The sequence below is a fragment of the Monodon monoceros genome, unplaced genomic scaffold (genome assembly GCF_005190385.1).
Source record: "Monodon monoceros isolate NGI ecotype Baffin Bay Population unplaced genomic scaffold, NGI_Narwhal_1 Super_Scaffold_12, whole genome shotgun sequence".
In the NCBI taxonomy this organism is placed as follows: domain Eukaryota; kingdom Metazoa; phylum Chordata; class Mammalia; order Artiodactyla; family Monodontidae; genus Monodon; species Monodon monoceros.
The window spans coordinates 165,291,730-165,318,879 of record NW_021703768.1 but is presented as its reverse complement, the minus strand read 5'-3'; the positions used below and the strand labels follow the sequence as shown (position 1 = coordinate 165,318,879).

Genomic DNA, 27,150 nt, shown 5'->3' with positions numbered 1-27,150 from the left:
ACAACAACCTAAGTTCGAATGCCCCGGCCACAGGGCGGTCCGTTAATCACGAAAAGATGCAGAATCCGCTGGGCAGAGCAGCTCTGCAGCTGGGGATGGAAGTGGCGTCTGTTTACACGGACGCCAAGGATCCAAATCCTCTACCTCTCCACCTTGCCCCTTTCTTCGACCCTAAAATGTTTAGGGATGCTAGCAGATGGGGCTAGAGTCGAGGACTTTTCTAGGTAGCACTTAAAGGTCCCCCTGGGGCTCACCCTCCTAGGCCCATTGTACCCGAGTCTGGAGTACCGGGCTCCGTGGAGGGAAAATCCAGGTCTTGATTTTGATTGGGCCATTGCGGCCGCCTGGCCGGGCCGGCCGGCCGGTCCAAGGGGCTTGTCCAAGGGGCGGCTTATTCAAGCTGATCCTGCAAAGACAGAGGGAAAACCTGGTATAGATTTCTGGTCACCCCTGGCTCAGGATGGCAGGGCTGCCAATCTGGACAGTGTTCCTTTTGACGCCGACCATCCTTCTGTCCTCTGTACATGGGAGTGTGAGGTCCCTCTGGCCCATCTTCTGCCATGCAGCATGTCCATCCACAATAACTCCTGTTCCTATGACCTAACATTTATTGAGCACTTACTATATGCTAGACACCATACTAAGGTGCTAGGCACCTGCATCATCTGACAGAATCCTCTAGAAGGAATGGACTATCGGAAGGTCATTTGCCAAGGTTATAAGTGGCAAAACTGGGATTTGAACCCAGGGCTTTCTGCTATCAGAGATTCTAGAAAAATCCTAGAACACTCCTCATTTCTCCCTGGTTGGAGTCCCCACCAAAGGGCTTTTGGAACCCTAACTTGAATCTTTCTGCCTGCAGCCCTGCCCAATCCCTTTTATTCACCTTAGCCTGTGGACACAGAACTGGGTGGAAGGTGATGCCCCTTCTCCCCAGTGCTCTCAGAAAAGGGTCCAGACCTCTGTAATTTCTGGTCCCTGTAGTGGTTTCCTGTGTGCTTGACAAACAGAATGCAACCTTCTTGTGATGTGGACAGAGTTAATACCTGACTTTTTTTTTTTTGCCACACCGTGTGGCATGTTGGTTCCATGACCAGGGATTGAACTTTGCCCCCTCCATTGGAAGCACGGAGTCTTAACCACTGGACCACCAGAGAAGTCCCAATACCTACCAATTATTATCACTGCCATTACCGAAAAAGACCACCCAGCTATCACCTGATTCCCATGTCAAATCTCAGTTTGAGCCACCCTAACTATCCCCACCCCAACTCTGTGAATCTGATTGAGAGTGGGGTAGAACCATTGAGGTGTGGAGGAGTCATTCATTCATTCATCCAGTCATTCACCCTTTCATGCTTGAGCATGCCAAGTTTATTCCTACCTCCAGGCCTTTGCAATTCCCTCTACCTGGAATGCTCTCTCCACAGAGCCTCCCAGGGCTGACTTTTATTTTTCAGCAACAAACTTAAAAATCGTCTCCACAGAGCAGACCTCTGTAACTATCATGTCCCCCTCCTAGCCATTTTCCATCACATCACCTTGCTTAATTTTATTCATAACATTTATTTCTGTCTAAAATTATTTCGTTCACTTCTATGTTAATCTTGGTTGTCTGCTTCCTTCCTTTAAATGCTAGTCCCCAAAGGGCAGGATTTTTGTCTCATTCACTGCTGTGTCCCCAGTGCCTAGCACGGGGCCTGTCATACAGTAGGTGCTCAAGAAATATTTTTCAAATAACGACTCCTGGATGTTTTCGTTTGCACAAACACATACTGAGACGCCAGCTCAGGAGTCCTATAGGGGGCCCTCTGCTGGCCTCTGGGGGTCGGGAGAGGAATCACCCTGGTACCCTTTTCCCCTAGGAGCCCAGCCCTCACCTCATGGCCAAGGGCGCAGGTGACCATGCTGATGAAGGACCTGTCCCATCCCACCTCTACCCCTCCAGTGGGCTGACAGGGCTTTTGGGCAGTGGCTGCTTGTCCCCGCTGACCTCTATCCTTTTGCTCCTTTGCCTTCCAGAAAGATTTGCCCCTGCCCCGGAAAAGCAGCAGGTGAGCCCTGGGGAGAAACGCGCGGGGCTGGCCGCCCCTTCTCCGGCCCGGGTGGGGGCGCCAGGCGGGCGCGCGGGCGGGGCCAGGCGCGCTGGTGCACTGCAGCGCCCCCTCCTGGCTAGCGGCAGCCGCAGGCCTTCCCCTCCCCCGCCCTACCCTGCCCGCTGCGGCTCCAGCCTCCGCCCCGCGCGTTTGCTCCCCGCGCCGCCGCCGCTGCCGCACCTGCCACCATGTCGCCGCCGCCGGGTCATGTCTGACTCTCTCTGGACCGCGCTTTCCAATTTCTCGATGCCCTCCTTCCCTGGCGGCAGTATGTTCCGTCGCACCAAGAGGTAGACCCCCGATCCCTCAGACCCTGACCTGGCCCTTCCCCCAAAGCCGCCCTCCGGCTGCTGCTGCAGGGCGGGGCCCGGGATGCTGCACCCGGTCCAGCTGCGCCAGAGGTGCTCGCTCGCGCCTTCCTGCCAGGGATGGGGCTGAATGGGGGGCAGTGTGGGCTGAGGCTGGGGGGACTGCACGCTAGAAAGGACCGCCGCGGGGGGAGGGGGCTGCGCCTGGTGGGGGATTGAGGCGCCTTTGTCTGATGGCGCTGCGGGCTCCGGCAGCCCGGTGAGGGTAGGGGAAGAAGGGGAGGGTGGGGGGCTTAGCACCCTCAGAACAATAGCCGCAGCCTGGCCTCCCCCCACCCCCATGCCGCGTGCTCTGGCCGCGCGAATATGCTCAGTCACTGAGCCGGGGAGGGGGGTGTGTGCGAAGAGAATGGAGGGGCTGGAGGGTCCCTCTTTGGAAGCTGGGATCCTGAGGGGCAGAATAAAAGGGGGGGCTTTTATAATAGCACAACCGCCCCCCAAAGAACACAGCCTCATACGAAAAATAGTGACACACAGCGTCACTCAGGACATGATGTCACACACACATACACACACAACAGCCCTAGTGTCCCAGATACACCCGGGAGCCGCCACGCGTACCCAGCCATATGGTGGCCATAGGTCAGAGGCACGCACAGACACACAAGGACACTCGCAGCAGCATCACACAGTCAAGTAAGCCCACAGGCACAGTGTAGTGTACACTCTGTAAGATGTCACATGCCTGGTGATCCACACCATCTGAAATGCACACAGACACATGTGTGGCAATGACATCCGTGCAATGGCACAATATACGATATCACCTAAGCATGTCATATGTTGTGCCACACGGATGATAGAATAACAGACACAGAATCTTGCAGAGTCGGAGACACACACAACATCACAGGTTTTCACTCATTTTCATCCATGTCACACACAGTGGTATGCTCAGACGTGCCCAGTGTCACAGGGTGTTAAACTCACACACCGTAGATGCCACACGGGAACACACATGGTGAATGTCACACTCAGACACAAGGACAGTATCTCATACAGACTCAGATTGCTACACAAAGACAGACACGTAGCAGAAATCATGCATCACGCACACTTTACAGCACACAGTGGCACATCTAGTCATGGACAAGTGGCGTTACACTGTGTCATATAGACACACAAAGCCACAGGTCATGTCACACAAGATAAACCCAAGGACTGTCACACATGCTATCACACTAGGATGCTCCCAGTGCTGAATTCACACACGGGTGCCACACCTGGATACACACAGTGAATGTCACGCAAGGACCCAAAGACACACAGACACTCAGTATCTCCATTAGCATCACGTGGACATGACTATCACCCCCTGGCTGATACACTGTGCCATGCATGGTCACACATGATCCACACCAGGAGTCTTGCACATACACAACACATACGCATCACCTCCCATATACAGTCCTACCGAGGCCTCCACTGCCTCCTCCTCTGAGCAGTCCTTTGGGAGCACATCCAATCACACACAGTTGGGAGACAGGTGGGGATCTGAGATGGGAGGGCTGCGGGTTGGGTCCACAAACTCACTGGGCTACGGCCGGGTCCGGTCCCTTGCCTCGCCTTCCCCGCAGCTGCCGCACCAGTAACCGGAAAAGTCTCATCCTGACCAGCACTTCGCCCACGCTGCCGCGACCCCACTCCCCACTGCCTGGACACCTGGGTGAGACAGGTGGTGGGTTTGTGGGCCAGACTAGAGGAGGCGTGGTCACAGGCGAGGGGTGTGTCCATGCCACAGGAGTGGTGGTCCAGAGTCTAGACGGAGAGGACCGGGATTGGACAAGGGGCGGAGCCATCCTTGTGTTGGCTTGGCCGGTCCGCAGGGGGACGGGCATTTGTGGGCGGAGGCCCAGGAGGAGCTTGATTGGAAAGGGGATGGAGCAGAAAGGAGGAGCCATACCTAAGGGGCGGGGCCACCCCGAAAAAGACGGAATCGGCCTGGAGAGGGGCTGGGCTGACTCGGTAGCCAAAACATTTTGAGAGGCAGGGCCACAGCTAAGGGGAGCGGTCCACCCATACGTGGGTGGGATTAGACTAAAGAGGGGACAAGCTGCTGTTTGGAACCCGCTTTGAGGATCAGGAGGTTTGATGGGATTGCCTTCTATCCCAAGCCTGAAGATCCCTCTCTTTCCGCCACAGGTAGCAGTCCCCTGGACAGTCCCCGTAACTTCTCCCCCAACACCCCCGCCCATTTCTCCTTCGCCTCCTCCCGAAGGTGAGTCCCTCTCCCCAGGGCCCCAGAACCCTGGCCATACCCTCCCTACCCACCGTCTGGGCCACCATCTGTTCCCCTTCTAATTGCACCTGAGTCAGGCCTGAGGGACCCGCAGAGCGCCCCAACGTCCTGGCGGGAACAGGCACCCAGTCTTAGGGGCGGGACCTATAAGAAGGCGGGGCCAACCACCAGTTCAGAACCACGGAAGGGGCGGGGCTTCCTTTGCCGCGGAGTGAAAGCGCTTGCGCTATGGGGCCTGGGTCTTAGTCTCCCAAGCCTCGCTCTCCAGGCCAGGCGTTTCCATAGCAACAGGACAGGGAAGCAGGGAGGAAGTGCGCAAGCGCAGACTGCTTGATGCCCATCGAAGGACTTGGTCCTTGACGTGGGGGAGGGCCCCTAGGGCTATTTCTCGAGGGCCCAAGAGGAGAAATCTCAGGTTTCCATCGGGGGTCTCTGTGGGTTTCTGGAGTGTCCCTAAGATGAATTTTCTGGGGGGCTTTGTCGAGATTGGGGGAGAAAGAGAGATTCTTTGAATTTTGAGGGGGAATCTTTGAGGAGTCACCAGGGTGTTTGGGTGGGTCTCTTTTTTTTTTGAACTTTATTCATTCTAAAAGCGTCTGAACAACTGCTGTGTTCTGGGACCTGGGATATGGGGTGAACCACATCCCTGCTCTATCCTTGGAGTTGAGTTGGGGAGGCAACGCAGGTCACCGCAAAGGCTGGTGAAAGCTGTGGGGTGCGAGTCACAGGAGACTGTGGGGACACAGGACGGCTCCCTTGGAAGAGTGGGGATTCCCTTCGACCGTGGAATTCAGCTGAGGGCAATAGGGAGCCAGAAAAGGGCTCCAAGATTGGGCCGGATGTGGTTACCTACATGGAGGGTGAGCTGGGAAGCAGGTGAGCTGAGCGAGGTCACTGCCTGGAGAGAGGATTCCAGTGCATGGGAGTGTGTGTACACGTGAGTGTGCAATCTGTGTGCTGATGGGGATGTGTGTGTTTGTGAGGCTGTGAATATGGGAGGCAGCCCATGCCTGTCTTTGTATCCATGGGTGTGTATCAGCGTGTGAGAGTGAACGTGTGTGACTGTGTGCTTCTAGGGTTGTAAATGTGTGTGTGAATAGCTGAGGAAACATGTACCTCCATGTGTGTCTCCATGTGAATACGTAATTTGTGTGGGAGTGTGAATGAGTGTGTGGCTCTCTGAGAGTTTGAATGTGTGACTGACTGCGTGAGGGCGTCTTCAATGTGTGTCACGTGAATGTGAAAGTCTAGAGTGTGTGGGGGAGTGTGTGTGTATGTCAGAGTGTATGAGTACCAGGTCTCTGTAAGTATATATGTCTATATGTGAGTGTACGTCTCTTTTTTCATGTATGATTGTGTGTTAGCCTGGAAACATGTGATATTTGGGTCCATGTATGGAACAGTGAATGCATGTGAGTGTCTGTGTTGAAGAGTCACGTGGTGTGAATGTGTGTGACTTTCAGTGTGTGAACTCAACCGTACTAGTAACAGTAATACTAATGGATGTAGCCGTGAGAGTGATTGTGTCTATGGGAGCATGCGTGTGTGTGTGTATGAGGAAGGAATATTTCTCTGAAAAGACCCAAGTGATCTTCCTCTGAGAATTTTCTCATGGGGGTCCTCTAGCGGTCATCTTTTGGGGTCCCTCTGGGATGACTTCCTTGAGTGGGCTTTTCACTTTGGGGGCTTGTTTGGCATGAGGTTGACAGGAGAGGAGTATAAATGGGAAGGAGCAGAGAAGACTGATCTTTGCTCCAGGTCCCGGGTACTTGGCTGGAAGACTTCCTCTTTACCTCCTTGACTCTGAGGGACTTCAGGAATCTCAGAGTGCAGATATATTCCCCCACCTCCTGCTCTGGCCATGGCCAGTGGTTTATCTCACACTCTGAGGAATGGGGCTGTCTGGTGGGGCCTGGCGGCCTCTGAGCATGTCGGCTGGGTTCCAGGGCGGACGGACGCCGTTGGTCTCTGGCTTCACTCCCTTCGTCTGGCTATGGCACCAACACGCCCAGCTCCACCGTCTCGGTGAGTGTGGCAGGCGGGGCCGGTGGGTTGGAGCCGCGGGGGGCCGGCTGGACTGGCCTAAATGAGAGCTTTGGGTTTCTCTTGTTCTCCAAGGGTGTCATCTGTCCATCTCTTAGTGAGTTCCAAGTCCCCTCCAAGGTCCTGTTCTCCATCTTCAACATATCTTCTTGGGGATCCTACTTACCTCGGACTTATTTTAATTATTTTACTTATTTACTTATTTTACTTACTTATTTTACTTACCTCGGATAATGACATTAAGGCTCATGTGTTAAGCCAACTGCCCAAGTGTCTGCAGCTGGCCAGGGCACACCCCTTTCGCCCAGAGCCCATTTGCTCCCCCACTGCAGTACCCAAATTCTCTCTCTCCATCTGCCCTCTTTTCTACATGTCTCTCTGGTTCGCTCATCCATACATTGGTATGATGTTCAGCAGACTTTTATCACATGACTGTCATGTGTGTGGGGCTCTACAAGCTGGGTCTGGGCCCAAGGATTCACAAAGCCCTCATGGGAGGAGACAGATCAGTAAGAAGGCATTTATAACTTGGGGTGCTGGGGTGGTCAGAGCTGTGATGGGGGTAGCATAAGGCAAGGGGATGATAGCAGAGGGGAGGCACCTGACTGAGCTGGAGGGAGGGTCAAAGAAGGTTTCCTGGAAGAGGTGGCATTGAAGCCAAGACAAAGGTTCAGCAGGGGGTTGGCAGGTGGAAGAAGGCAGGGAAGGGTGTTTCAGCAAAGGGGAGCAGCATGTGCAAACCCCCAGAGGCAACAGAGAACTTTTCACATTTAGAAAGGTGAAAATAGCCTTGTGTGGCTGGAACTTTGGGTTGGAAGTGGAGGGATGGAGGTGAGGCAGGCAGCAACCCTCCTCATGCTGGGACTTCTTGGCCAGGATCGTGAGGTGGATTTTATTCTAAATGCAGTGGGAAGCCATAGAAAGGCTGTTTTGCTTTATATTAAATTAAATTAAAAATTCAGTCTGACCTACTGATTCTGTAGGTCATAGATTGTGTGCACTGAAAAGATTAATAGATAATGATGGGTTGGGGAGTTTTAAGCAAGAAAGTGAGTGATATCATGTTGAAAAAGATCATCCTGCCTGCAGAATCTGGTGGCTGTCCCTGTGTTTCTCCACTGATGTCTGTGGGTCTGTGTTTGCCCCAACTGCATGCCAGGCCCTGACTGGGGCCAAACAGAACCAAATCCCTGCCCTGGAGGAGCAGACAGCAGTAACAAATAAGTCATAAAGATGTACAGTAGTAAGTAATGAGATAAGAAGTCAGCAAGAAGAAACGAGTTGGGGCAAGGAGAGGGAATGATGCGTGTGGTCAGAGGAGGCCTCCCGAAGGGTGACTTTAAAGCAAAGACTTGAAGGAGAAGTGATCCATAGTAGATGTGTCACAGACAGAGGGAACAGTCAGTGCAAAGGCCCTGAGGCACTAGTGTGCCTGGTTTGTTCAAGGACCATCAAGGAGGCCTGTGCAGCTGAAGCAGAGCAGGTGAGGGGGAGAGTGGGAGGAGGTGATGGCAAGGAGACAGGATCAGATCTTGCAAGACCTTGTGGGCTGTGGGGAGGACTTAGGCATTCACCATGAGTACGGTGGGAGCCATGGAGAGTTCTGAACAGAGGAGGCATGAGACTTGACTCAGGTTTTCACAGGCTCCCTCGGGCCACATTCATGTCTGTGTCACTGTTCTCACCTGTGTCTGTCCCTGCCCCCCCGCCCCCCCTCTGTTGCCAGGAATCCCAAGCTGAGCCTTGGGATCCAAGGATCATAAGCCAGGTCCAGATTCTGGCCTTGCTCAGTGGCCCGCCAGCCGCGGTGGTCCCAGACCAGGGTCCCGAGCTGTGGGGGAACGTGGTGGCTCTGACCCCGGCCCCGCCCCTCCCCCCAGTCTTCCTGCTCCTCCCAGGAGCGCCTGCACCAGCTGCCCTACCAGCCCACCGTGGACGAGCTCCACTTCCTCTCCAAACACTTCGGCAGCACCGAGAGCATCACGGATGAGGATGGTGGCCGCCGCTCCCCTGCGGTGCGGCCTCGCTCGCGGAGCCTCAGGTGGGCCTGCATCCCCCTCCCCGTCCAAGCTGGTGGGTCTGGGGGCTCATGCCCTGCGAGACGCCTGTCTGCAGTTTTGGAGGAAGGTGGCTGGACGCGATGGGCTTCTCTCTCCGCAGCCCCGGGCGCTCCCCCTCCTCCTACGACAACGAGATCGTGATGATGAACCATGTCTACAAGGAGAGGTTCCCGAAGGTGAGGCGGGGCAGGGGGCGGCTGCAGGGAAGCGGGGCGGCCGGAGCCCTCGCTCGCTTTAGCTCCGCGCGCCCCCTGGCGGCCGGCGCCGCGCCGTGCAGGCTTTGGCAACCACTGCCTCTGGGCTGAGCCCCGCGCCGGCATCCCGGCCCTGCCTCCGTCCCTCCCGCAGGCCACCGCGCAGATGGAAGAGAAGCTGCGCGATTTCGCCCGCGCCTACGAACCTGACAGCGTGCTGCCGCTGGCCGACGGCGTGCTCAGCTTCATTCACCACCAGATCATCGAGCTGGCCCGGGACTGCCTGACCAAGTCCCGCGACGGCCTCATCACCACCGTATACTTCTACGAATTGCAGGAAAACCTGGAGAAGCTGCTGCAGGACGTGAGTGCACCAGGAGGCCGGCCACACCTCAGGCTCTGAACCCCCAAATCAGGCTCAATGGCCCCATACTTTCCTTCATCCCACATCCACTCAGGGGGCGCCTGCCACATGCCAAGGGGCTAGTGTGGATTGAAGGGTGGAGGAGAAAGACTAAAGCCCCGCTCTAGGTCTGATGGAGGAAGCAGGAATTTATATGTATACGTATATATTTCACAAAATGCACCTTTTGCCTTTATTTCATCAAAATCACTATATTGTTATAACCAAGATTTTCACATAATTTGGTGATATTGACAGTAATAATTTAAAAGTTTCTTTTATTTTTTTCACTGTTTTAATTAATTTTATTGGAGTATAGTTGATGTTCAACGTTGTGCTAGTTTCTGCTGTACAGCACAGCGGATCAGTTATACATATACGTATATCCACTCCGTTTTTAGATTCTATTCCCATATACGTCACTACAGAGTATTGAGTAGAGTTCCCTGTGCTATACAGTAGGTTCTTATTAGTTATCTATTTTATACATACAATAGTGTGTATATGTCAATCCCAATCTTCCAATTTATCCCTCCCAACCCCCCAAACAGGAAGCAGGAATTTAACATCCTTCACCTCCTTCAGGTCTTTACTCAAATGCTACCTCCTCAGATGGCATCAGGACTGAGACTAGGATGAGGCAGGTGATTTTTTTCCCCCTTCAGAACATTAATTATTGAAAAAGTTGAAAAAAAAATTATGTTAAAACTTAACATTAAGTTTAAATATTTTATTTATAATTAAACCAAAATTTGTTATAATTTAACTTTCCTGGTTTTAATGGAAACGAACTAATCAGTAATACTGTTTTCATTAAAATCATTAATCATTTGAAAAACATAAAAACATGTAGAGATGGTCCCACACGTTTCCTTTTGATTCAGGCTCCAGTATGGTTTGGCCCAGCCCTCTGGGATCCTGTCCTTATTTAAATTTTTCTGGGAATTCCCTGGCGGTCCAGTGGTTAGGACTCGGTGCTTTCACTTCCAGGGCCCAGGTTCAATCCCTGGTCAATCCCTGGTCAGAGAACTAAGATCCCACAAGCCTCACGGCCAAAAAGTAAATAAATTTTGCTTATCATTTTTTTCTGCATTAATTTTGATTTTTCAAATAGTGCATTAAAATATTAGTTATCTTGAAGACTGAGGGTTTTTGTGTCCAAGGTGACTGCCTCATTTGCCTCACCATAGTCCTGACTTTGATAGGCATGATAGATAAATTAATATGTGGCCTGTTTGATAGAAAACAGGAATGGAGAGTAGAGTAATGGTGATTGAGAGTCCTACCAGGTAGTGGGGTGTGATTTTGGATTGGAGGGGTCAAGGCAGGCCTCCATGAGGAGTTGACAACTGAGCAAAGACCTAAAGGAGGAGAAGTAGGAAGCCATGCAAGGATCTGAGGAGAGAGCATGCCAGGCAGAGGGATTTTTAACTCTGCCTGGATTATAGAGCTGTTTTGAAGATGAATTGAGTGAGTGAAGGTTTTAGGACCATGTTTGCTATAACAATAATGATTATTTTTACCATGTGGCCTGGGCCTCAGTTTACTCATCTGTAAAATGGGAACACAGCAGCAGTATTGTCAGTTCCTGTGGGGATGGGAGAGAAGCCTGGCTCAGGAAAGGCACTTGTGAACCACACCGCCACTATGCCCCACACCCCAGGCCTATGAACGTTCCGAGAGCTTGGAGGTGGCCTTTGTCACTCAGCTGGTGAAGAAGCTGCTCATTATCATTTCACGCCCAGCGAGGCTGCTGGAGTGCCTGGTAAGGGGGCTGGGCATGGGCGGGGGACAGTTGGTGGGGGACTGGGGAGGGGTTGGCTGGGACACCTTGGAGTTCACCCTGAGCGCACCCTGCCTTGCCTCAGGAATTCAACCCCGAGGAGTTCTACCACTTGCTGGAGGCAGCTGAGGGCCATGCGAAGGAGGGCCACCTGGTCAAGACGGACATCCCCCGCTACATCATCCGCCAGCTGGGCCTCACCCGTGACCCCTTTCCAGGTGCTGGCTGCTGGGTGCAGGGGACTGTGGGTGAACCAGCTGGGACCCCAGTCTCCACTCACTCTCATTCCCTTCCTAGATGTGGTACACCTGGAGGAACAGGACAGTGGCGGCTCTAACACACCTGAGCAGGACGACCTCTCTGAGGTAAGGCCAGGTGGCCCAGCAGGCAACACTCTGGTCTGGCCCGACTGGTCGGGGCTCACCTCCTGGCTCTTTGTCCTCAGGCTGGGTGGGCCTCTTGGTCCCCACTCTGAGCCTCAGTTTCCCCAACTCTAAAATGGGTTAATAATAGCTCTTCCTCCGTAGGCTTTTTTCTTTTCATGGTAAAATACACATAACATTGTTATTGACTACATTCACAATGTTGTGTCTGTCTAGTTCCTGAACATTTTCATCATCCCAAAAGGACACCTTGTGCCCATTACGCAGTTCCTCCCCGTCCTCCCTCCCCCACAGCCCCTGGCAACCACTGATCTGCTTTCTAGATCTTTCTGTCTCTATGGATTTGCTGAATCTGGATATTTCATATAAATGGAATCATTCACTCTGTGGCCTTTGGTGTCTGGCATAATGTTTTCAAGGCTTATCCCTGCTGTAGCATAAATCAGTACTTCATTCCTTTTCATGGCTGAATAAAATAGGCTACATTTGGTTTATCCATCATTCATCAATGGACATTTAGGTTGTTTCCATCTTTTAGCTATTGTGTGAATAGTGCTGCTATGAACATTTGTGTACAAGTATTTGTTGGAACAACTGTTTCAGTTCTTTTAGGTACATACCTAGGAGTGGAATTGCTGGGTCACATGGTAATTCTATTTTTAATTTCTTGAGGAACACTGCATGGAGTTTTGAGTGGGTTGAGTGTCTCTGTGTGTTAACAGCTCAGCATAGTAAAAATTACTATAATTCCACCCCCCAGGCCAACCACACTTGGTAGATGTTCCACATATCTGGTGGAGATTGCCCACCATAATGGTCATGCATGTGTTTTCTCTGAGCTGCCTAGTGTTTTCAAAAATGTGAAACAAAATATAGAAATCAGAAGATTAAAATTAGAATCTGGGTTTGTGCCTTTTTGAAAAATTAGAAGTTCTGACAATACTGTGATGGAACCAGCTGACATTGAGTGGGGGCTGGCCTATGATATGGGGTATCCACACCCCAGCCACCCATGGCTCTCACCTGGTATGCCTGGCCCATGAAGGCATTTGGATTTGTGACTTTTGTTTCAAATTGTGTCTATGAATTCACACATACATACACACACATCTGTCATATATATATATATATATGTATATATATATATGTATATATTTTTTGAATCTCATTATACATGCCATTTGTTTAATTTTTTGAATAGGTAATGGAATGACATCACTCAAAAGTCTAAAACTCTAAAAAGGTATTTATCTTTAATTGTTGTTTGTAGGATCCTATGTAATTCCATTCAATCAAACTTGTGAATTGAGTGATTCAAATCTTCCATCTTCCTATTCATCTTTTTTTTTGCCGGATTGATCTGATAGTTTCTGAGAGCCATGTTTTAAATTCTTGTTTTGAGTAATTTCTCTTCGTAATTCTGTCAACGTTTGTGCCAGACTCTTTTGGGCTACATTTTTAGGAGTGTAGAGTCCAATATTTTTATATCTCATAGATCTTTTTGTGAAATATTTATGTAATAAATCTCTTGTCCCTAAGAAAAATAAATATTATTTTTTAAAAAGACATACAGTGAAAAATCTTATACCCACTCTTGTCCCCCATATCCCTATTACCTCAAATATGATTATATTTTGTCCCCTTTTTTACACAAAAGCATACAGTAATATTGTTCCTTATCCCCCTCCCCATTTAACAAAATACTTTGGAGAACTTTCTAATAAGTGTACAGAGATATTCCTCATTTTAAAAATGTACAAGACTTCCCTGGCAGTCCAGTGGTTAAGACTCCATGCTTCTACTGCAGGGGGCACGGGTTCGATCCCTGGTCGGGGAACTAAGATCCTGCATGCGGCGCAATGCAGCCAAAAACAAAACAAAACAGAACAAAACAATGGTACAATATTCCTTTAGATTATATCCCCTCATGTGTTTATTTAACCAATTTCCTGTGTATGGATTGTTTCCAGTCTTGCAATGAGCAGGATAGTACATAGGTCATTCTTCACATGTGCAAGCATATTTGTAGCATGAATTCAAAAGTGAAATTGCTGGATTAAAGGGAACATGCATTTGTAATTCTGATATACACCCAAGTACCTTTCATGGGGGCTGTACCAATTTATACTCCCAACAGCAAGGTATAAAAGTATCTGTTTCCCCACAGCTTTGCCTACAGAGTGTCAGCTTTTTGGATTTTTTTTTCTTTTTTTTTGCCAATCTTCTGAGTGCAAAATGGTGTCTTGGTGTAGTTTTAGTTTGCCTTTTTGTCGTTATATGTGAGGTTTAACATTTTTTCACATGGTTAAGAGCTCTAACTCTAATTCACATATCTTGCCTATTTTTTCTCTTCAATTGTTAGTTTATTTGTTGATGTCTGAGAGCTCTTTATATATTAGAGTGATTAGCCATTTTGTAGGTTTCTTTCCTAATGGAGAGAAGTTAGTTATCAATATATGGCTTCAGGGTCAGCCAGTCTTGGGTTCACGTCTTGACTTTGTTACTCCCTCACTGTGGCACTTGGATGAAGGACACACCCACCCCCTCTGTGCCTCAGTTTCCCCATGTGTTAGGTGGAATAACAAGAGTGCCAGTCTCATGATGATGATGGGGTGGTCTCCATCTTTCCCCTGCAGGGCCGAAGCAGCAAGGCTAAGAAACCACCTGGAGAGAATGACTTTGAGACCATCAAGCTCATAAGCAATGGTGCCTACGGGTGAGCCACCCGGGGCTCTGGCGGGGGGAGGGTGGCGGAGGCCGGGTGTCTCGGAGGTGATGGCCGGTCCTCGCTCTCTCCCCCTGCAGCGCCGTCTACCTGGTGCGGCACCGGGAAACGAGGCAGCGCTTCGCGATGAAGAAGATCAACAAGCAGAACCTGATCCTGCGCAACCAGATCCAGCAGGCCTTCGTGGAGCGCGACATCCTCACTTTCGCTGAGAACCCCTTTGTGGTCGGCATGTTCTGCTCCTTTGAGACCCGGCGCCACCTCTGCATGGTCATGGAATATGTGGAAGGTGTGGCTGCCTGCAGGGCTGCAGGGAAGATGAGGGGATGCTCGCTAGTCAGGGCTGCTGGGGGTGGCCTGCCTGAGTCCCAGTCACCAAATTAACTACCCACCTGTATGTTTATCCAACCATTTATCCATCCAGTCACTGATCATCCATTCCATCTGTTTATTTATATCCAGCCATCTATTGACTTATCTTCATTTCTCTCAATATAGATACATCCATCCAATTATCCACCCTTCCTTCATTTCATCTATTCATTTGCTAATCCATCTGTTTTTCTATCCATATATCTATGTGCCATCTCTCCATCCATCCATCCATTTGATTATCCGTCTGTTTGTCCATCCATATTTCTGTTTATCCATTACATCGTTATTTATTTTATTCAAGTATAGTTGATTTACAATATTATATTACATCTTTTTTTTTTTTTTTTTTTTTTTTTTTGCGGTACGTGGGCCTCTCACTGTTGTGGCCTCTCCCCTTGCGGAGCACAGGCCCCGGACGCGCAGGTCCAGCAGCCATGGCTCACGGGCCTAGCCGCTCCGCGGCATGTGGGATCCTCCCAGACCGGGGCACGAACCCGTGTCCCCTGCATCGGCAGGCGGACTGTCAACCACTGCTCCACCAGCGAAGCCCTACATCTATTTTTTAAAATTAATAGACTTCACTTTTTAGAGCAGTTTTAGGTTTATAGAAAAATTGATTGGAAAGTACTGAGAGTTCCCACATACTCGCTTCCCCCTCCCCCCAGTTTCCCGTGTTATTTACATCTTGTATTAGTATGATACATTGGTTACAATTGATGAACAAATATTGATACATAATTATTAACTAAAGTCCGTAATTTATATTAGGGTTCATTGCTTGTATTTTACATCTGTTTTCCATCAATCCATCTTTTTCTATATCTAGACATTCATTCATCTATCTATTTCTTCACCTAACTACTTACCATCCATCTCTCCACCAATACCTATTTACCTATTTATTAATCCATCGGCTATCCATCCCTCTTTCCATCCATCCATTTACTGTTCTTAGTTTTATTCATTCATCCAAACCTCCATTCTAGCAGCTATCTCATTTTATCTAGCAAGCTATTTAAATCCATCTATTCATCCACAATTCATCCATCAATTTATCTGTCCATTTACCATCCATCCAATCATCCAACCACCAATGTATAGGTTTTTCATCTGTTTATCCATCCCCAATATTAACCCATCTATCATCCAAACAGACATGTATTATGGTTATTAGGACACACACATGATCTCACAGGGATACAACTGTGCCACTTCCGAGCCTTAATTGAGCATTCAGTCACTCAACAGGTGTCCCCTCATCATCTCCCTCATTCCACATGCTGTGCTGGGTGCTGGTGGATACCCAGACAGACACACTTTTCCCTCATGTAGGTAACATTCAAGTCTGTATAAACATACAATAAACAAGAAAAATAAGCCAAAAAAGACAAGGTTGTTTCATATAGTGAGGTTGGCAACAAGGGATATAAGGCTCAAGAAGACCATGGCCACATGGGCACTTTATTCTCTGCATAAGTGTGTGTCAGGATTATCTGGTGCCCAAATTCAGATTCCCTGGCAGTCCAGTGGTTAGGACTCCGTGCTTCCACTGCAGAGGGCATGGCTTCAAGTCTGATTCATCAGTTTCTGACATAGATAAATCTGGCTCAAGAGAAAAAAAAAGGAAAGAAAGAAATTTATTGACTTGTGATAGAAAAAATCCATGTCACCTTCAGGAATGGCTGTATCTAGGTGCTCAAATCATGTCATTAGTAATCGCTCCATATTTTGGCTCTGTGGACTTCCCTTTAAACAGGCCCTGATATAGTGAGGTTACTATCCAACAGATTCCGGTTTACATTCTATGGGCTTAGTAATCTTTGTGAAAAAATAGGGAAAAGTCATTGGCGCAACTTGGGTTACATGCTGACCCAGCTGTTAAACCTGGAAGGAAATCTGGCCCTTGTAAGAAAAAGGGGAAATGGACACCGAAGGAGACTAAAATATGAATGCTGCTTGCAGTAAATCTGGTGGGGGCAAGTAATTTATATATTAAGGCCCCGGACCCTCAAGTTTCAGACTCCAGATCAAGGGCCTAAACTCAGTAGATAAGCAGGCAGCCTTGGCCCAAACCAAACCTTACCTCCACCATCAACTCCCTGCATGACCCAACATCTCTCTGAGTCTCAGTCCCCTCCTGGGTAAAATCAGCAGATTATACTGACATTGGAGGATGGCTAAGAGGACAAGAGAAGCCTGGTAGAGGGCAGTCCCTGTGCAAGCTGGGGAGAGGGAGACCCCTATCGAAGCCTCAGTTTTCCTTAGCTATAAAATTGGGGCAATGTGAGATGGGGACTCGGTACTACGGTGCATGTTGAGTGCTCAGCTCTGAGCCAGGGGTACCTCCCTCTTCACATGGGCCTATTCCTTCACCCCCAGGGGGGGACTGCGCCACCCTGCTGAAGAACATTGGGGCGCTACCTGTGGAGATGGCCCGCATGTACTTTGCTGAGACAGTGCTGGCACTCGAGTACTTGCACAACTATGGCATCGTGCACCGCGACCTTAAGCCTGACAAGTGAGCCTTGACCTTTCCCATCACTCCTTCCCTGTCCCTCGGGAGGCCCTGGCATGGAAGGGCCAGGGGGGAAGTGGATGGTCCTCGCCTCTAAGACCTCAGTTTGTTTCTGCAGCCTCCTTATCACCTCCATGGGGCACATCAAGCTTACGGATTTTGGCCTCTCCAAGATGGGGCTTATGAGCCTAACCACCAACCTATATGAGGGCCACATTGAGAAGGACGCCCGGGAGTTCCTGGACAAACAGGTGTGTGTGCGGGAGTGGGGGTCACTTCGGGTGGAGTGACCCGGCAGGACTGTGGGGCCCAGGGCCTGGCGGGGGGCACTGCTCCCCCGGGAGGCCCCTCCTGTGGCCAGGGCGTGGGCTGACGTCCTGCCCCCAGGTGTGTGGGACCCCAGAGTACATCGCACCCGAGGTCATCCTGCGCCAGGGCTATGGCAAACCGGTGGACTGGTGGGCCATGGGCATCATTCTCTACGAGTTCCTGGTGGGCTGCGTGCCCTTCTTTGGAGACACACCTGAAGAGCTCTTTGGACAGGTCATCAGTGGTGCGTGCCTCCGCGGTGGGCAGGCAGGGGGCACGGAAACATGGGCTGGCCCAGGGCCTCATGGACTCCAAAAGCGAACCCCAGCCCTACACCTTGCTCTGCAGATGACATCCTGTGGCCCGAGGGGGACGAGGCCCTGCCCACGGATGCCCAGCACCTGATATCCAGCCTCCTGCAGACCAACCCCTTGGGCCGGCTAGGGGCAGGTAAGGGGTCACAGAGAATCTGAGCTGGGGGGGTCTGTTGTCCGGGAGCGGGGCTCCCAGTGCTGTGTCCCTGGGCCAGAAAATGGGTGGGGAGCTGGGCTGCTTGGCTGGCCATAGCTGTCACAAGAATTCCCTCCCCTACACCCTACACCCCTTCCTCCCCAGGCGGTGCCTTTGAGGTGAAGCAGCACAGTTTCTTTCGAGACCTGGATTGGACAGGGCTGCTGAGGCAAAAGGCCGAGTTCATCCCCCACCTGGAGTCAGAGGATGACACCAGCTACTTCGACAGTGAGCGGGGACAGGGTGTGGGATCCCTTGAGGGGGCGCTTGCACGTGGCCTGGGCTGGGACGCAGCTGGGTAGGAGACTAGCCCCTTAGACGAGAGGAGAGGGCTGAAGTTGTGTCGGGAGCGGGGCTTGGCATAGGGGCGGGGCTCAGTCTGAGAAGAAGGTAAGAAAGGAAGCTGGGGTAGGGGTGGGGCTTGGACAGGAGTAAGTTCTAAAACTGGGACTGGACCTAGGTTACGAGGCGGTGCTAGGACGCGGCACGAGGCAAGAGCCTGGGCTGGCATAGGCGGAGCCAGGGTGGAGAGCGCCTTCAGTGCAATCTGGGGATGTGGCCTCTGTGGAGGCGGGGCTAGACGAAGCCTCAGAGAGTGGGACGGGGACCCAGCGAGGGGGAAGGACCTAAATCTGATCCGAGAGAGGGGCAGGGGCGTGGCCGGGCCTGCAGGACCCGAACCTGGCTCCGGTGGGGGTGTGATTTGAGGAGTGGACCCATGCCCGTGGTCACGACCCACACCTCCACTCCAGCCCGCTCAGACAGGTATCACCATGTGAACTCCTATGACGAGGATGACACGACGGAGGAGGAGCCCGTGGAGATCCGCCAGTTCTCCTCCTGCTCCCCGCGCTTCAGCAAGGTGAGGCCAGGTGGGGATAGGGGTGGGGTGAGACCGTCGGGAGGTGGGACCTGTGTTTAAGTACAGGATGGAGGTGGGCCTGAAGTGGCCAGGGGCTGAGGAGGCTATGGGGAGCAGGGTCCAGGCCCAAGGTCTCAGACTAGAGAAGTTACTGAGGCGGTGAGGATCGGGGAATGATGAGGCTTGGGCGGGGGCGGCGGGGGGACATCCTTGCTGGATGTCTTGGAACCGACCTTTGGCATCGAGTGGAATCTAACGGGAGCCTGGACAGTTGTGGAAATGAGGACCCACAGTGGGGCGGGGCTAGATCTGGAAGGGGCGGGGTCAGGGCCTGGGGATGGAGGGGACTTGGCCAGGCCTTGGCGAGGCTGGGCAACCTCTCGCTTTTAGGAACAGCACGTGGGGGGGGGGGGGGGCGGGACCTGCCTGGGGCGAAGGCACACATAACTGGGCGGGGCCTGGAGAGGCGGGGCAGGAAGGAGAGCAGATTCTTTAGGGCTAGCAGGGTCTAGAATAGGTCGGAGCCTAATTTTGTGGGGTGGGGCCAGAACTGAAGAACTGTAGGTGGTCGGGATCGGCCCAGAATTGGGGGGCTGGGCCCCCGGCTTTACTGGGGCGGAGCGTAGTTTGGCCGGGTCCAGTAGCGGGAATTCGATTGGTTCGGGAGGGAAGGCGGGACCTGGGGGCTGGACTTGCCTCCATCACCACTCATCCGTCCTCGAAGGTGTATAGCAGTATGGAGCAGCTGGCGCAGCACGAGCCCAAGACCCCCGTGGCAGCAGCGGGGACCAACAAGCGGGAGCCGAGCGCCAAGGGCCCAGAGGAGAAGGTGGCCGGCAAGCGGGAAGGCCTAGGTGGCCTGACCCTGCGCGAGAAGACCTGGAGAGGGGGCTCCCCGGAGATGTGAGCAGGGGCAGGATTGGGGGTTTGGGTCCTTTTGGGTCCTTTTGGACCCGAAGGGGAGTAACTCCTCTGACCACGCCCCCTTTGCGCAGCAAGCGCTTCTCGGCGTCCGAGGCCAGCTTCCTGGAGGGGGAGGCCAGTCCTCCGTTGGGCGCGCGCCGCCGTTTCTCGGCTCTGCTGGAGCCCAGCCGCTTCAGCGCCCCCCAAGAGGACGAGGATGAGGCCCGGCTGCGCAGGTCTGCTCGGCCCAGCTCCGACCCCCCAGGCTCGCTGGATGCGCGGGCCCCCAAGGAGGCAGCTCAAGGGGATGGCACCCCCAGCGCCGGGGACCCGGAGGCCAGTGAGTGCCCCTTCCTGCCGCCGTCCCCAATTCCTCAGGGGTCATATATGAGCGTTCAATGAGCCTGTACTGTTTATGCAAGTTCTCGTGTACTCTTCACACTCCAATCTGGGATTCTCATCAATATGAGGAAGACCCGTTTTCCATGGTCAGTCAACAAAAGTATTTGAGCACTCCTCTGAGTCAGGAGCTGTTCGTGACGCATGTTACCTGCTCCCATGAAATTCACAAATCCAGCAAGGGAGAGAAGTGGGAAGCGCATTCCAGGCAGAGGGAAGAGCGTACAAGAAGTTTATAACCTTGGAGTGACCCCTAACCCATCTGCTCTGTTACAGCCGACCGCCCACGCCCAGGCGACCTCTGCCCATCCTCGAAGGATGGGGACCCATCAGGCCTGAGAGCCACCAATGACCTGGTTCTGCGCCGGGCGCGGCACCAGCAGCTGTCAGGAGACCCGGTGGTAGAGAAGCGGCCTTCTCGAACCGGGGGCAAAGTCATCAAGTCAGCCTCGGCCACTGCCTTGTCTGTCATGATCCCTGCAGGTGACACTGGGCCCCGCCTGGCAGGGGAGGGGCTGCCCCCATTGGTGCCGGGTGCATTTTCCTTGTCCACAGTGACTGGCTCTGGGATGGGCCAGTGAGAGCTCTGGGACTTTGACTTGGGAGGAGGGAGGAGCGGACACAGGGAGACCTGTGTCTGTTGGCTTTGACCTCTGACCATGGGTCTGTCTGCAGTGGACCCCCATGGAAGCTCACCCTTGGCCAGCCCCATGTCCCCACGATCTCTCTCCTCCAACCCGTCCTCACGGGACTCCTCACCGAGTCGGGACTACTCGCCAGCTGTCAGTGGGCTTCGCTCCCCCATCACCATCCAACGCTCGGGCAAGAAGTATGGCTTCACACTGCGTGCTATCCGCGTCTACATGGGTGACTCAGATGTCTACAGTGTACACCACATTGTCTGGGTGAGCACTAATGGGTGGAGCCTGTGTTCTACAGTGGGGGTGGGGAGAGAGACACCCCCCACCCTCCCCAGGGGTGAGGGACAGCTCAAACTCTGGAACCAGGCAACCTGGATGAGACTCCTCTGTGACCCTCCTCTGTAACTTTTCCTTTCTGACTCTCAGTTTCTTCATTTGTAAACTGGGGAGAATAACTGTTATTTCATAAACTGTTATGAAGATTACCGTGCCTGCAGAGCTAGGTGTCTGGCACATAAGCTTAGGGAGCTTTCCTTGTTACCAAGCCTGTTAATTCTGCTCCTGTGGGGCTCCCTATCCCCAGCACGTGGAGGAGGGGGGCCCAGCCCAGGAGGCAGGGCTCTGTGCCGGGGACCTCATCACCCACGTGAATGGGGAGCCTGTGCATGGCATGGTGCATCCTGAGGTCGTCGAGCTGATCCTTAAGGTGAGTCCATGGGAGAGCGCCAACTGTCTTGGGGCGAGGGTGGGGCGAAGGGTGGGGGAGATCCCGGGGAGTTGGAGTTGCCAGAGCAGCTTCCAGCAGAGAATTTTCCCCCTTTCTTCCCCCAGAGTGGCAACAAAGTAGCCGTGACCACCACGCCCTTCGAAAATACCTCCATCCGCATCGGCCCTGCGCGGCGCAGCAGCTACAAGGCCAAAATGGCTCGGAGGAACAAGCGGCCCTCTGCCAAGGAGGGCCAGGAGAGGTGGGTGGGGCCAAGTGCAGTGGGAGGGGCTATAAACAGCAGGTCCCTGGAACACTCCAGTTTAGGAGCGATGGCCAGGGCTTACGTGGGAGAGGCATAGGTGAGGACAGGAGAAGGGACATTCACAGGAAAGGTGGCCGGGGCCACCAAGTGAAGAGCAAAACCAAGACAACAGAGAAGGAGGGGCTGGGAAAGCGGGAGGAGTCAGGAAAGGAGGATGTACCAAGCTCCTAGGCTGAAGGAAAGGCACTGTGGGAGCAGAGCTGAGCCAGCAGATGTGGACTAAGAGGGTGCCGTCCAGGAGATGATTCTGCCTTGCCGGATGTATTATATTTAGGCGACTGAGAGGGCCCGGGAGAAGAGATTTCTATCTGGGATGAGTATGCCAGGCCAGTAGAAATAATTTCTTCCCTTATATGTAGGAGGAACTAGAAGAGGTGGGTGGAACCAGGAGAGTTTTCTGTTTTGATCAGTGGGTTTGACCTGGACAAGGAGTGAGTGGGGATTTGAGATAAGCCTGGCTGAGCCCAGTGAATTTCTTCCCACTCTGACAGGTGAGTTTAGTTGGAGAGGGAGGGGCTAGACAGGTGGGCGGGGCTAGAAAAGTTTGGTTCTGTTTTGATGGGTGTTTCCAGCTTGGACTGTGAGTGGTCAGAAAGGAATGGGTAGACCTGAGGTGGGAGGAGCCAAGTGGGACGGAGCTAAAGGAAGTTCTTTGGTCTGGAACTGTGTGGTAGCTGAAGAGGGAGGGGTCAGAAAGGGTGGGTGGTTCCAGGAGGTACCTTGAAGTCCTGAAGTGGGAGGAGCCGGGAGCTCTGGAGTCTGGTCTAGGGAAGGTGGTCCCCTCCTTGTCCTCCAGCAAGAAGCGTAGCTCCCTCTTCCGCAAGATAACGAAGCAGTCGAACCTGCTGCACACTAGCCGCTCTCTGTCGTCGTTGAACCGTTCGCTGTCGTCCAGTGACAGCCTCCCGGGCTCGCCCACGCACGGACTGCCGGCGCGCTCGCCCACCCACAGCTACCGCTCCACGCCTGACTCCGCCTACCTAGGTAGGCCCTGAGCCTGGGCGGGGGCCGAGCTGCGCGCTGTGGCGGGCCGGTGCCCTGGCGGCGCCCGCGGCGCTCATCGTCCTCTCTCGCCCGTCCACAGGCGCCTCGTCCCAGAGCAGCTCGCCGGCCTCGAGCACGCCCAACTCGCCAGCGTCGTCGGCCTCGCACCACATCCGGCCCAGCACGCTGCACGGCCTGTCGCCGAAGCTGCACCGCCAGTACCGCTCTGCGCGCTGCAAGTCGGCCGGCAACATCCCGCTGTCGCCGCTAGCTCACACGCCGTCCCCGACACAGGCGTCGCCGCCGCCGCTGCCGGGCCACACGGTGGGCAGCTCTCACACGACGCAGAGCTTTCCGGCCAAGCTGCACTCGTCGCCGCCAGTGGTGCGCCCGCGCCCTAAGAGTGCCGAGCCCCCGCGCTCGCCACTCCTCAAACGCGTGCAATCGGCGGAGAAGCTGGGAGCCTCGCTGGGCGCCGACAAGAAGGGCGCGCTGCGCAAACACAGCCTCGAGGTGGGTCACCCGGATTTCCGCAAGGACTTCCACGGCGAGCTAGCGCTGCATAGCCTCGCCGAGTCGGACGGCGAGACGCCCCCTGTCGAGGGTCCCGGCGCGACCCGGCAGGTCGCCGTCCGCCGCCTGGGCCGCCAGGAGTCGCCCCTGAGCCTGGGCGCGGACCCGCTGCTGCTGGTTTCGAGTAAGGAGAAAGAGTCCCCGGGTGGCGCCGAGGCCTGCACTCCGCCCCGCGCGACGACCCCCGGGGGCCGGACCCTGGAGCGGGACGCCAGCGGCACGCGACACCAGAGCGTGCAGACAGAGGACGGCGCGGGCGGGGCGGCCAGGGCCGTGGCCAAGGCGGCGCTCAGCCCGGTGCAGGAACATGAGACGGGCCGGCGCAGCAGCTCCGGCGAAGCAGGCACGCCCCCGGTGCCCATTGTCGTAGAGCCTGTGCGGTCTGGGGCCAAGGCTGAGGTGCCACAACTCCCAAGTGTGGACTCCAAGGGGTTGCAGGAATCTGCACCCCTGGCACCTCCCGCACCTGAGGCCTCGCGGGGCCGGGAGCGCTGGGTGCTGGAGGTGGTGGAGGAGCGGACCACGCTGAGCGGGCCTCGTTCCAAATCTGCCTCTCCCAAGCTCTCCCCAGAGCCCCAGACCCCCTCCCAAGCCCTAACAAAGAATGTACCCAGCAGTGCAGGGCCCCCAGCCCCACCTGCTTCCCTCCTGGTCCCCACCACCAAGCCTGAGGTGGCGCTGACTTCCCGGTGCCCTGCTGAAGCTGTGCCCCCAGCAGCCCCGACCAAAAAAGGGGCGCCCTGCCCCATGCCTCCGGGCCCATAGCAAAGGGAGCCACTGGCCCCGCGCTGTACAGCCGCCTGTATACATATGTACACATATAAATAAAGTGCGTCCGTGCTGCGTGAGCTTTCTAGAGCTCGCCCCTCCTCCCCTAGCAAGGCAGGACATCATGTTTCCTCCCCCTTGCCTGTGTGCTTGTTGAGGGGTGGAACTCCAGTCCTGGTTACCATAAAGAGGGGAGGTGAGTCTTGGTTGGCCCTTCCTTGTGGTCCCACTTTGTGTCTCACCTATGTGCCAGCTGCCCCCAGACCCTCAGCAAACTGCAGTGCTGTTCGGAGTCCCACCTGAAGAAAAGACGAACAGCCTCATTTCCCAATTTCTTTTTATTCCTCAACAATCCTGAGTAAGGTGTTATGATTCCCATTTTGCAGATGAGTAGATTGAGTCACAGAGAGGTTAAGGCACATGATTAAGGCCAAACAGATAGGAAGAGACTAAATAGATTCAAACTGAAGTCCAAACTGGCCCCTGAGCCTTAGCCCTTATATGCTCTGCTGGGCTTCCTAGAGAGAAGGCCCTGCTCTACTTTCCACAGGGCTCCCATGCCTTCACCAGAGGCTGGAAGGCCTTCCAGAGGGCGGGCAGCTGGGCACACAGTGTGCCCCCACCCCGGTGCTCCTCTCTTTTGTTCCGATTCATGTCACCCACACAGGCCCAGGGCCTTTCTGGGGCTACACACCACTTGGAATGGTCTTCTGTGGCATTGAAGGTTGGCCCAGCTAGCCCAGGGAAGGCTGTCTGGGTCACATCCAGTACGTGCTGGACCCCAGAGCAGTTGGAGGGCAGGATGCCAGAAGATCTTTGCCAGAACTGGACCTGTAGGTCACTGCCAAGGGCTTCCACCAACCAGCCAGAGTACAGGTCTGCAGAAGATGGAAAGAGGACATGGACAGGGTCAGGATCACTGCTAGGGATTCCCTAGGCCACTTCCCATCTCTGAGCTGTTTCCTCAGTTATCAGTTCCTGGCAATCTGGGGAATTACAACATTAAGACTAATAGCCCTTCCTAAATGCTTTATATACATCAAGCCACTCAACAGCCCTTTAAAGTTGATACCATTATTCCCACTTTTCAAAAAGGTAAGTTGAGGCCCTGGTTAAATCGTGTATCACACAGCCAGAAACCAATATTTGAACACAGGTATATTGGTTGTTTACCTCTCATGTGATTATGACTCCAAGGTGTTCTAGTCCCTAACCATGACCTGCCCTCAGCCATGGACACACCAGACACCCCCTCTGCAGAAAAAGTTCTCCAACTGTCAACCTCAAGGCTCACCATCTCCAAAGTTTCCAAATTTGGCAAAGCTCTGGAACACGTGTCCTTTGTTTGATGTGAGTGTTACACTGCTGTTCCATGGTCCCTGGCGAACATGATGGCCCTTGATTACCTCCTCCAGGTGGGGGAATTTCTGGGCGAAGTCCCCTTCCAGCCTATGGTCATACACGAGGGGATAGGTGTAGGTCAGCTGTCTGCCTGGAGGGCAAGGGGAGAAGAAAACGAGGGACTGTTCCAAGATTCTAGCCTGGGAATCAGGGACTCACCCTGCCTCCCCGTCTCCACTCACTGATATCCAGGAACTGGGTGAGAGGAAAAGATACACAGATCAGGGTCTGCCCATAGTTCTGGGCACTAGGAGGCCAGCTGTACGCAGCAGAGGAGGCAGGTGGAGGGAAGTTCGGAACGCTGTGGATCAACCAGAAGCCCCCTTCTTGGTCCAGGAGCAGCACACCTGAACCAGAAATTGGAGATCAGGGGGACTGCTTGAGGCATCCCAGCAAGCACATGTGCAACCCAGGAACACTCAGTCTGTAGGGGGCCTGGACCACAGGACCAGTGGGCAGTGTCAGAACCACCGCTGAGCTCAGTTTCCACAGCCATCGATTCTCATAGTCCAGAGGAAGGACAGTGTTGATTTAAAATAAGGAAACAGATGGCTAGGGCCTGACAGAGCAGCCCACCCTCACCCCCCTGGCAACTCATGGGTTAGCTGGGGGAAATGCACAGGGAAACCAGAACTCTTCCCCAGTCCCCAGTCTGGCCTCACCCTTCGTGTGCCCACGGCTGGAAGAGTCCTGAGACCCGCTGGATTGAGGCGGTTGGTCATTGTAGAGTAGAAAGGCGAGCTGGGGATGATGGACAGGGGCAACTTGAAGGTTCCCCCAAGTCGGGCCCACCCTAGAGTCCCACCCCTGGTTCCGCCGGAGGCGCCTTCACCTGGCTGGTGGTGTTTCGGTACAGCGGCAGCAGGCTGCGGCCCACGGCCCCCGTGGAGCTGCTGATGAACCCCGCACCGTCGCGCCAGCCCCCTGAGTCTTCGTCTAAGTACTTGTACCGCAGCCCCCTCTGCGCCGCATCTCCGGGCCCGCTGTGGGCCGGCAGCTTGTAGACGACGAACCTGGAGGTTAGGAAATGGACAGAATAGCGGGAGAAGAGAAGGAACCCCAGTCTTCACCTAGGAACGCAGCAATCCCCAATGCGGCCCTGGAGGGATGGTCGGCTCCCGCGCACTCACCAGTCCACAGGCTGCCCCGAGTCCCCGTAGCAGGTCAGGGTCCCTACAGGGACCCAGAGCAGCGCGGCCAATAGCAGCAAACTCAGGGCGTCCATGAGCTCAGAGCTCTAGCTGGGCTCTAGAAATCTGTGTCGGGACCGCAAGGCGCAGGGTCACGAGCTGGGCCAGACCCGGCCTCTGGTGAATTTCACTTCCCCAAACCCGCCTGGGAACCCAGGCCCAGGCATCACGAGGATGGAGACTCCGCCCGCGAGGTGAGAAGCAGAGGTTTGAATAGGTAGTCAAGGATCCTCTAGAGGGCTCGGCTTTCTTCCGGGCAGTCACTCCCTGCAGGCTCCGCCCCCGACCCGGCCAGCCTGGGGCCTCCTCCTGCTTCCGGCAGACTAGTCCCTGATAGGCTCCACGCTCTGGCTGGGCCCAGACACGGCCTCTCATGGCCAGGAAACCCAGTGTCC

At 53.8% G+C, this 27,150-nt stretch overlaps 2 protein-coding genes across 3 annotated transcripts; one reads left to right on the top strand and one right to left on the bottom strand.

The window, feature by feature from the left end:
- The first annotated feature begins 2,202 nt into the window (after positions 1–2,202).
- MAST1 (microtubule associated serine/threonine kinase 1) lies at positions 2,203–24,244 on the top strand. Of its 2 annotated transcripts, XM_029217400.1 has the most exons (26): positions 2,203–2,386; positions 4,042–4,130; positions 4,607–4,682; positions 6,650–6,728; positions 8,627–8,787; positions 8,907–8,982; positions 9,155–9,364; positions 11,067–11,168; positions 11,272–11,404; positions 11,484–11,551; positions 14,206–14,285; positions 14,375–14,583; positions 17,049–17,187; positions 17,303–17,435; positions 17,572–17,737; positions 17,842–17,943; positions 18,109–18,231; positions 18,756–18,865; positions 19,590–19,768; positions 19,861–20,108; positions 20,444–20,650; positions 20,843–21,072; positions 21,392–21,514; positions 21,640–21,776; positions 22,636–22,823; positions 22,924–24,244. In XM_029217400.1, the coding sequence occupies exons 1-26, from the start codon at positions 2,304–2,306 to the stop codon at positions 24,159–24,161; spliced, it is 4,689 nt and encodes a 1,562-aa protein (XP_029073233.1). In that variant the 5' UTR covers positions 2,203–2,303; the 3' UTR covers positions 24,162–24,244. The 2 variants fall into 2 exon arrangements, with proteins under 2 accessions (XP_029073233.1, XP_029073232.1); XM_029217399.1 differs by lacking the exon at positions 2,203–2,386 and having other exon boundaries at positions 3,803–4,130.
- Positions 24,245–24,491: 247 nt separating this feature from the next.
- DNASE2 (deoxyribonuclease 2, lysosomal) lies at positions 24,492–26,999 on the bottom strand. Its single transcript, XM_029215759.1, has 6 exons — positions 26,696–26,999; positions 26,398–26,578; positions 26,228–26,306; positions 25,748–25,912; positions 25,459–25,656; positions 24,492–25,042 (listed from the first exon to the last, which is right to left on the bottom strand). The coding sequence occupies exons 1-6, from the start codon at positions 26,788–26,790 to the stop codon at positions 24,702–24,704; spliced, it is 1,059 nt and encodes a 352-aa protein (XP_029071592.1). The 5' UTR covers positions 26,791–26,999; the 3' UTR covers positions 24,492–24,701.
- Between the last annotated feature and the right edge of the window lie 151 nt (positions 27,000–27,150).

Coding starts and splice junctions, on each gene's coding strand:
- MAST1 (XM_029217399.1), top strand. CDS start 3,803: ATGGTCACACATGATCCACACCAGGAGTCTTGCACATACACAACACAT. Junction 19,769..19,860: donor AGAGGGGGCTCCCCGGAGAT/GTGAGCAGGGGC, acceptor CCCTTTGCGCAG/CAAGCGCTTCTCGGCGTCCG. Junction 21,073..21,391: donor GTGTACACCACATTGTCTGG/GTGAGCACTAAT, acceptor CCCTATCCCCAG/CACGTGGAGGAGGGGGGCCC.
- DNASE2 (XM_029215759.1), bottom strand. CDS start 26,790: ATGGACGCCCTGAGTTTGCTGCTATTGGCCGCGCTGCTCTGGGTCCCT. Junction 26,307..26,397: donor ACCGAAACACCACCAGCCAG/GTGAAGGCGCCT, acceptor CATCATCCCCAG/CTCGCCTTTCTACTCTACAA. Junction 25,043..25,458: donor ATTTGGAAACTTTGGAGATG/GTGAGCCTTGAG, acceptor CATCTTCTGCAG/ACCTGTACTCTGGCTGGTTG.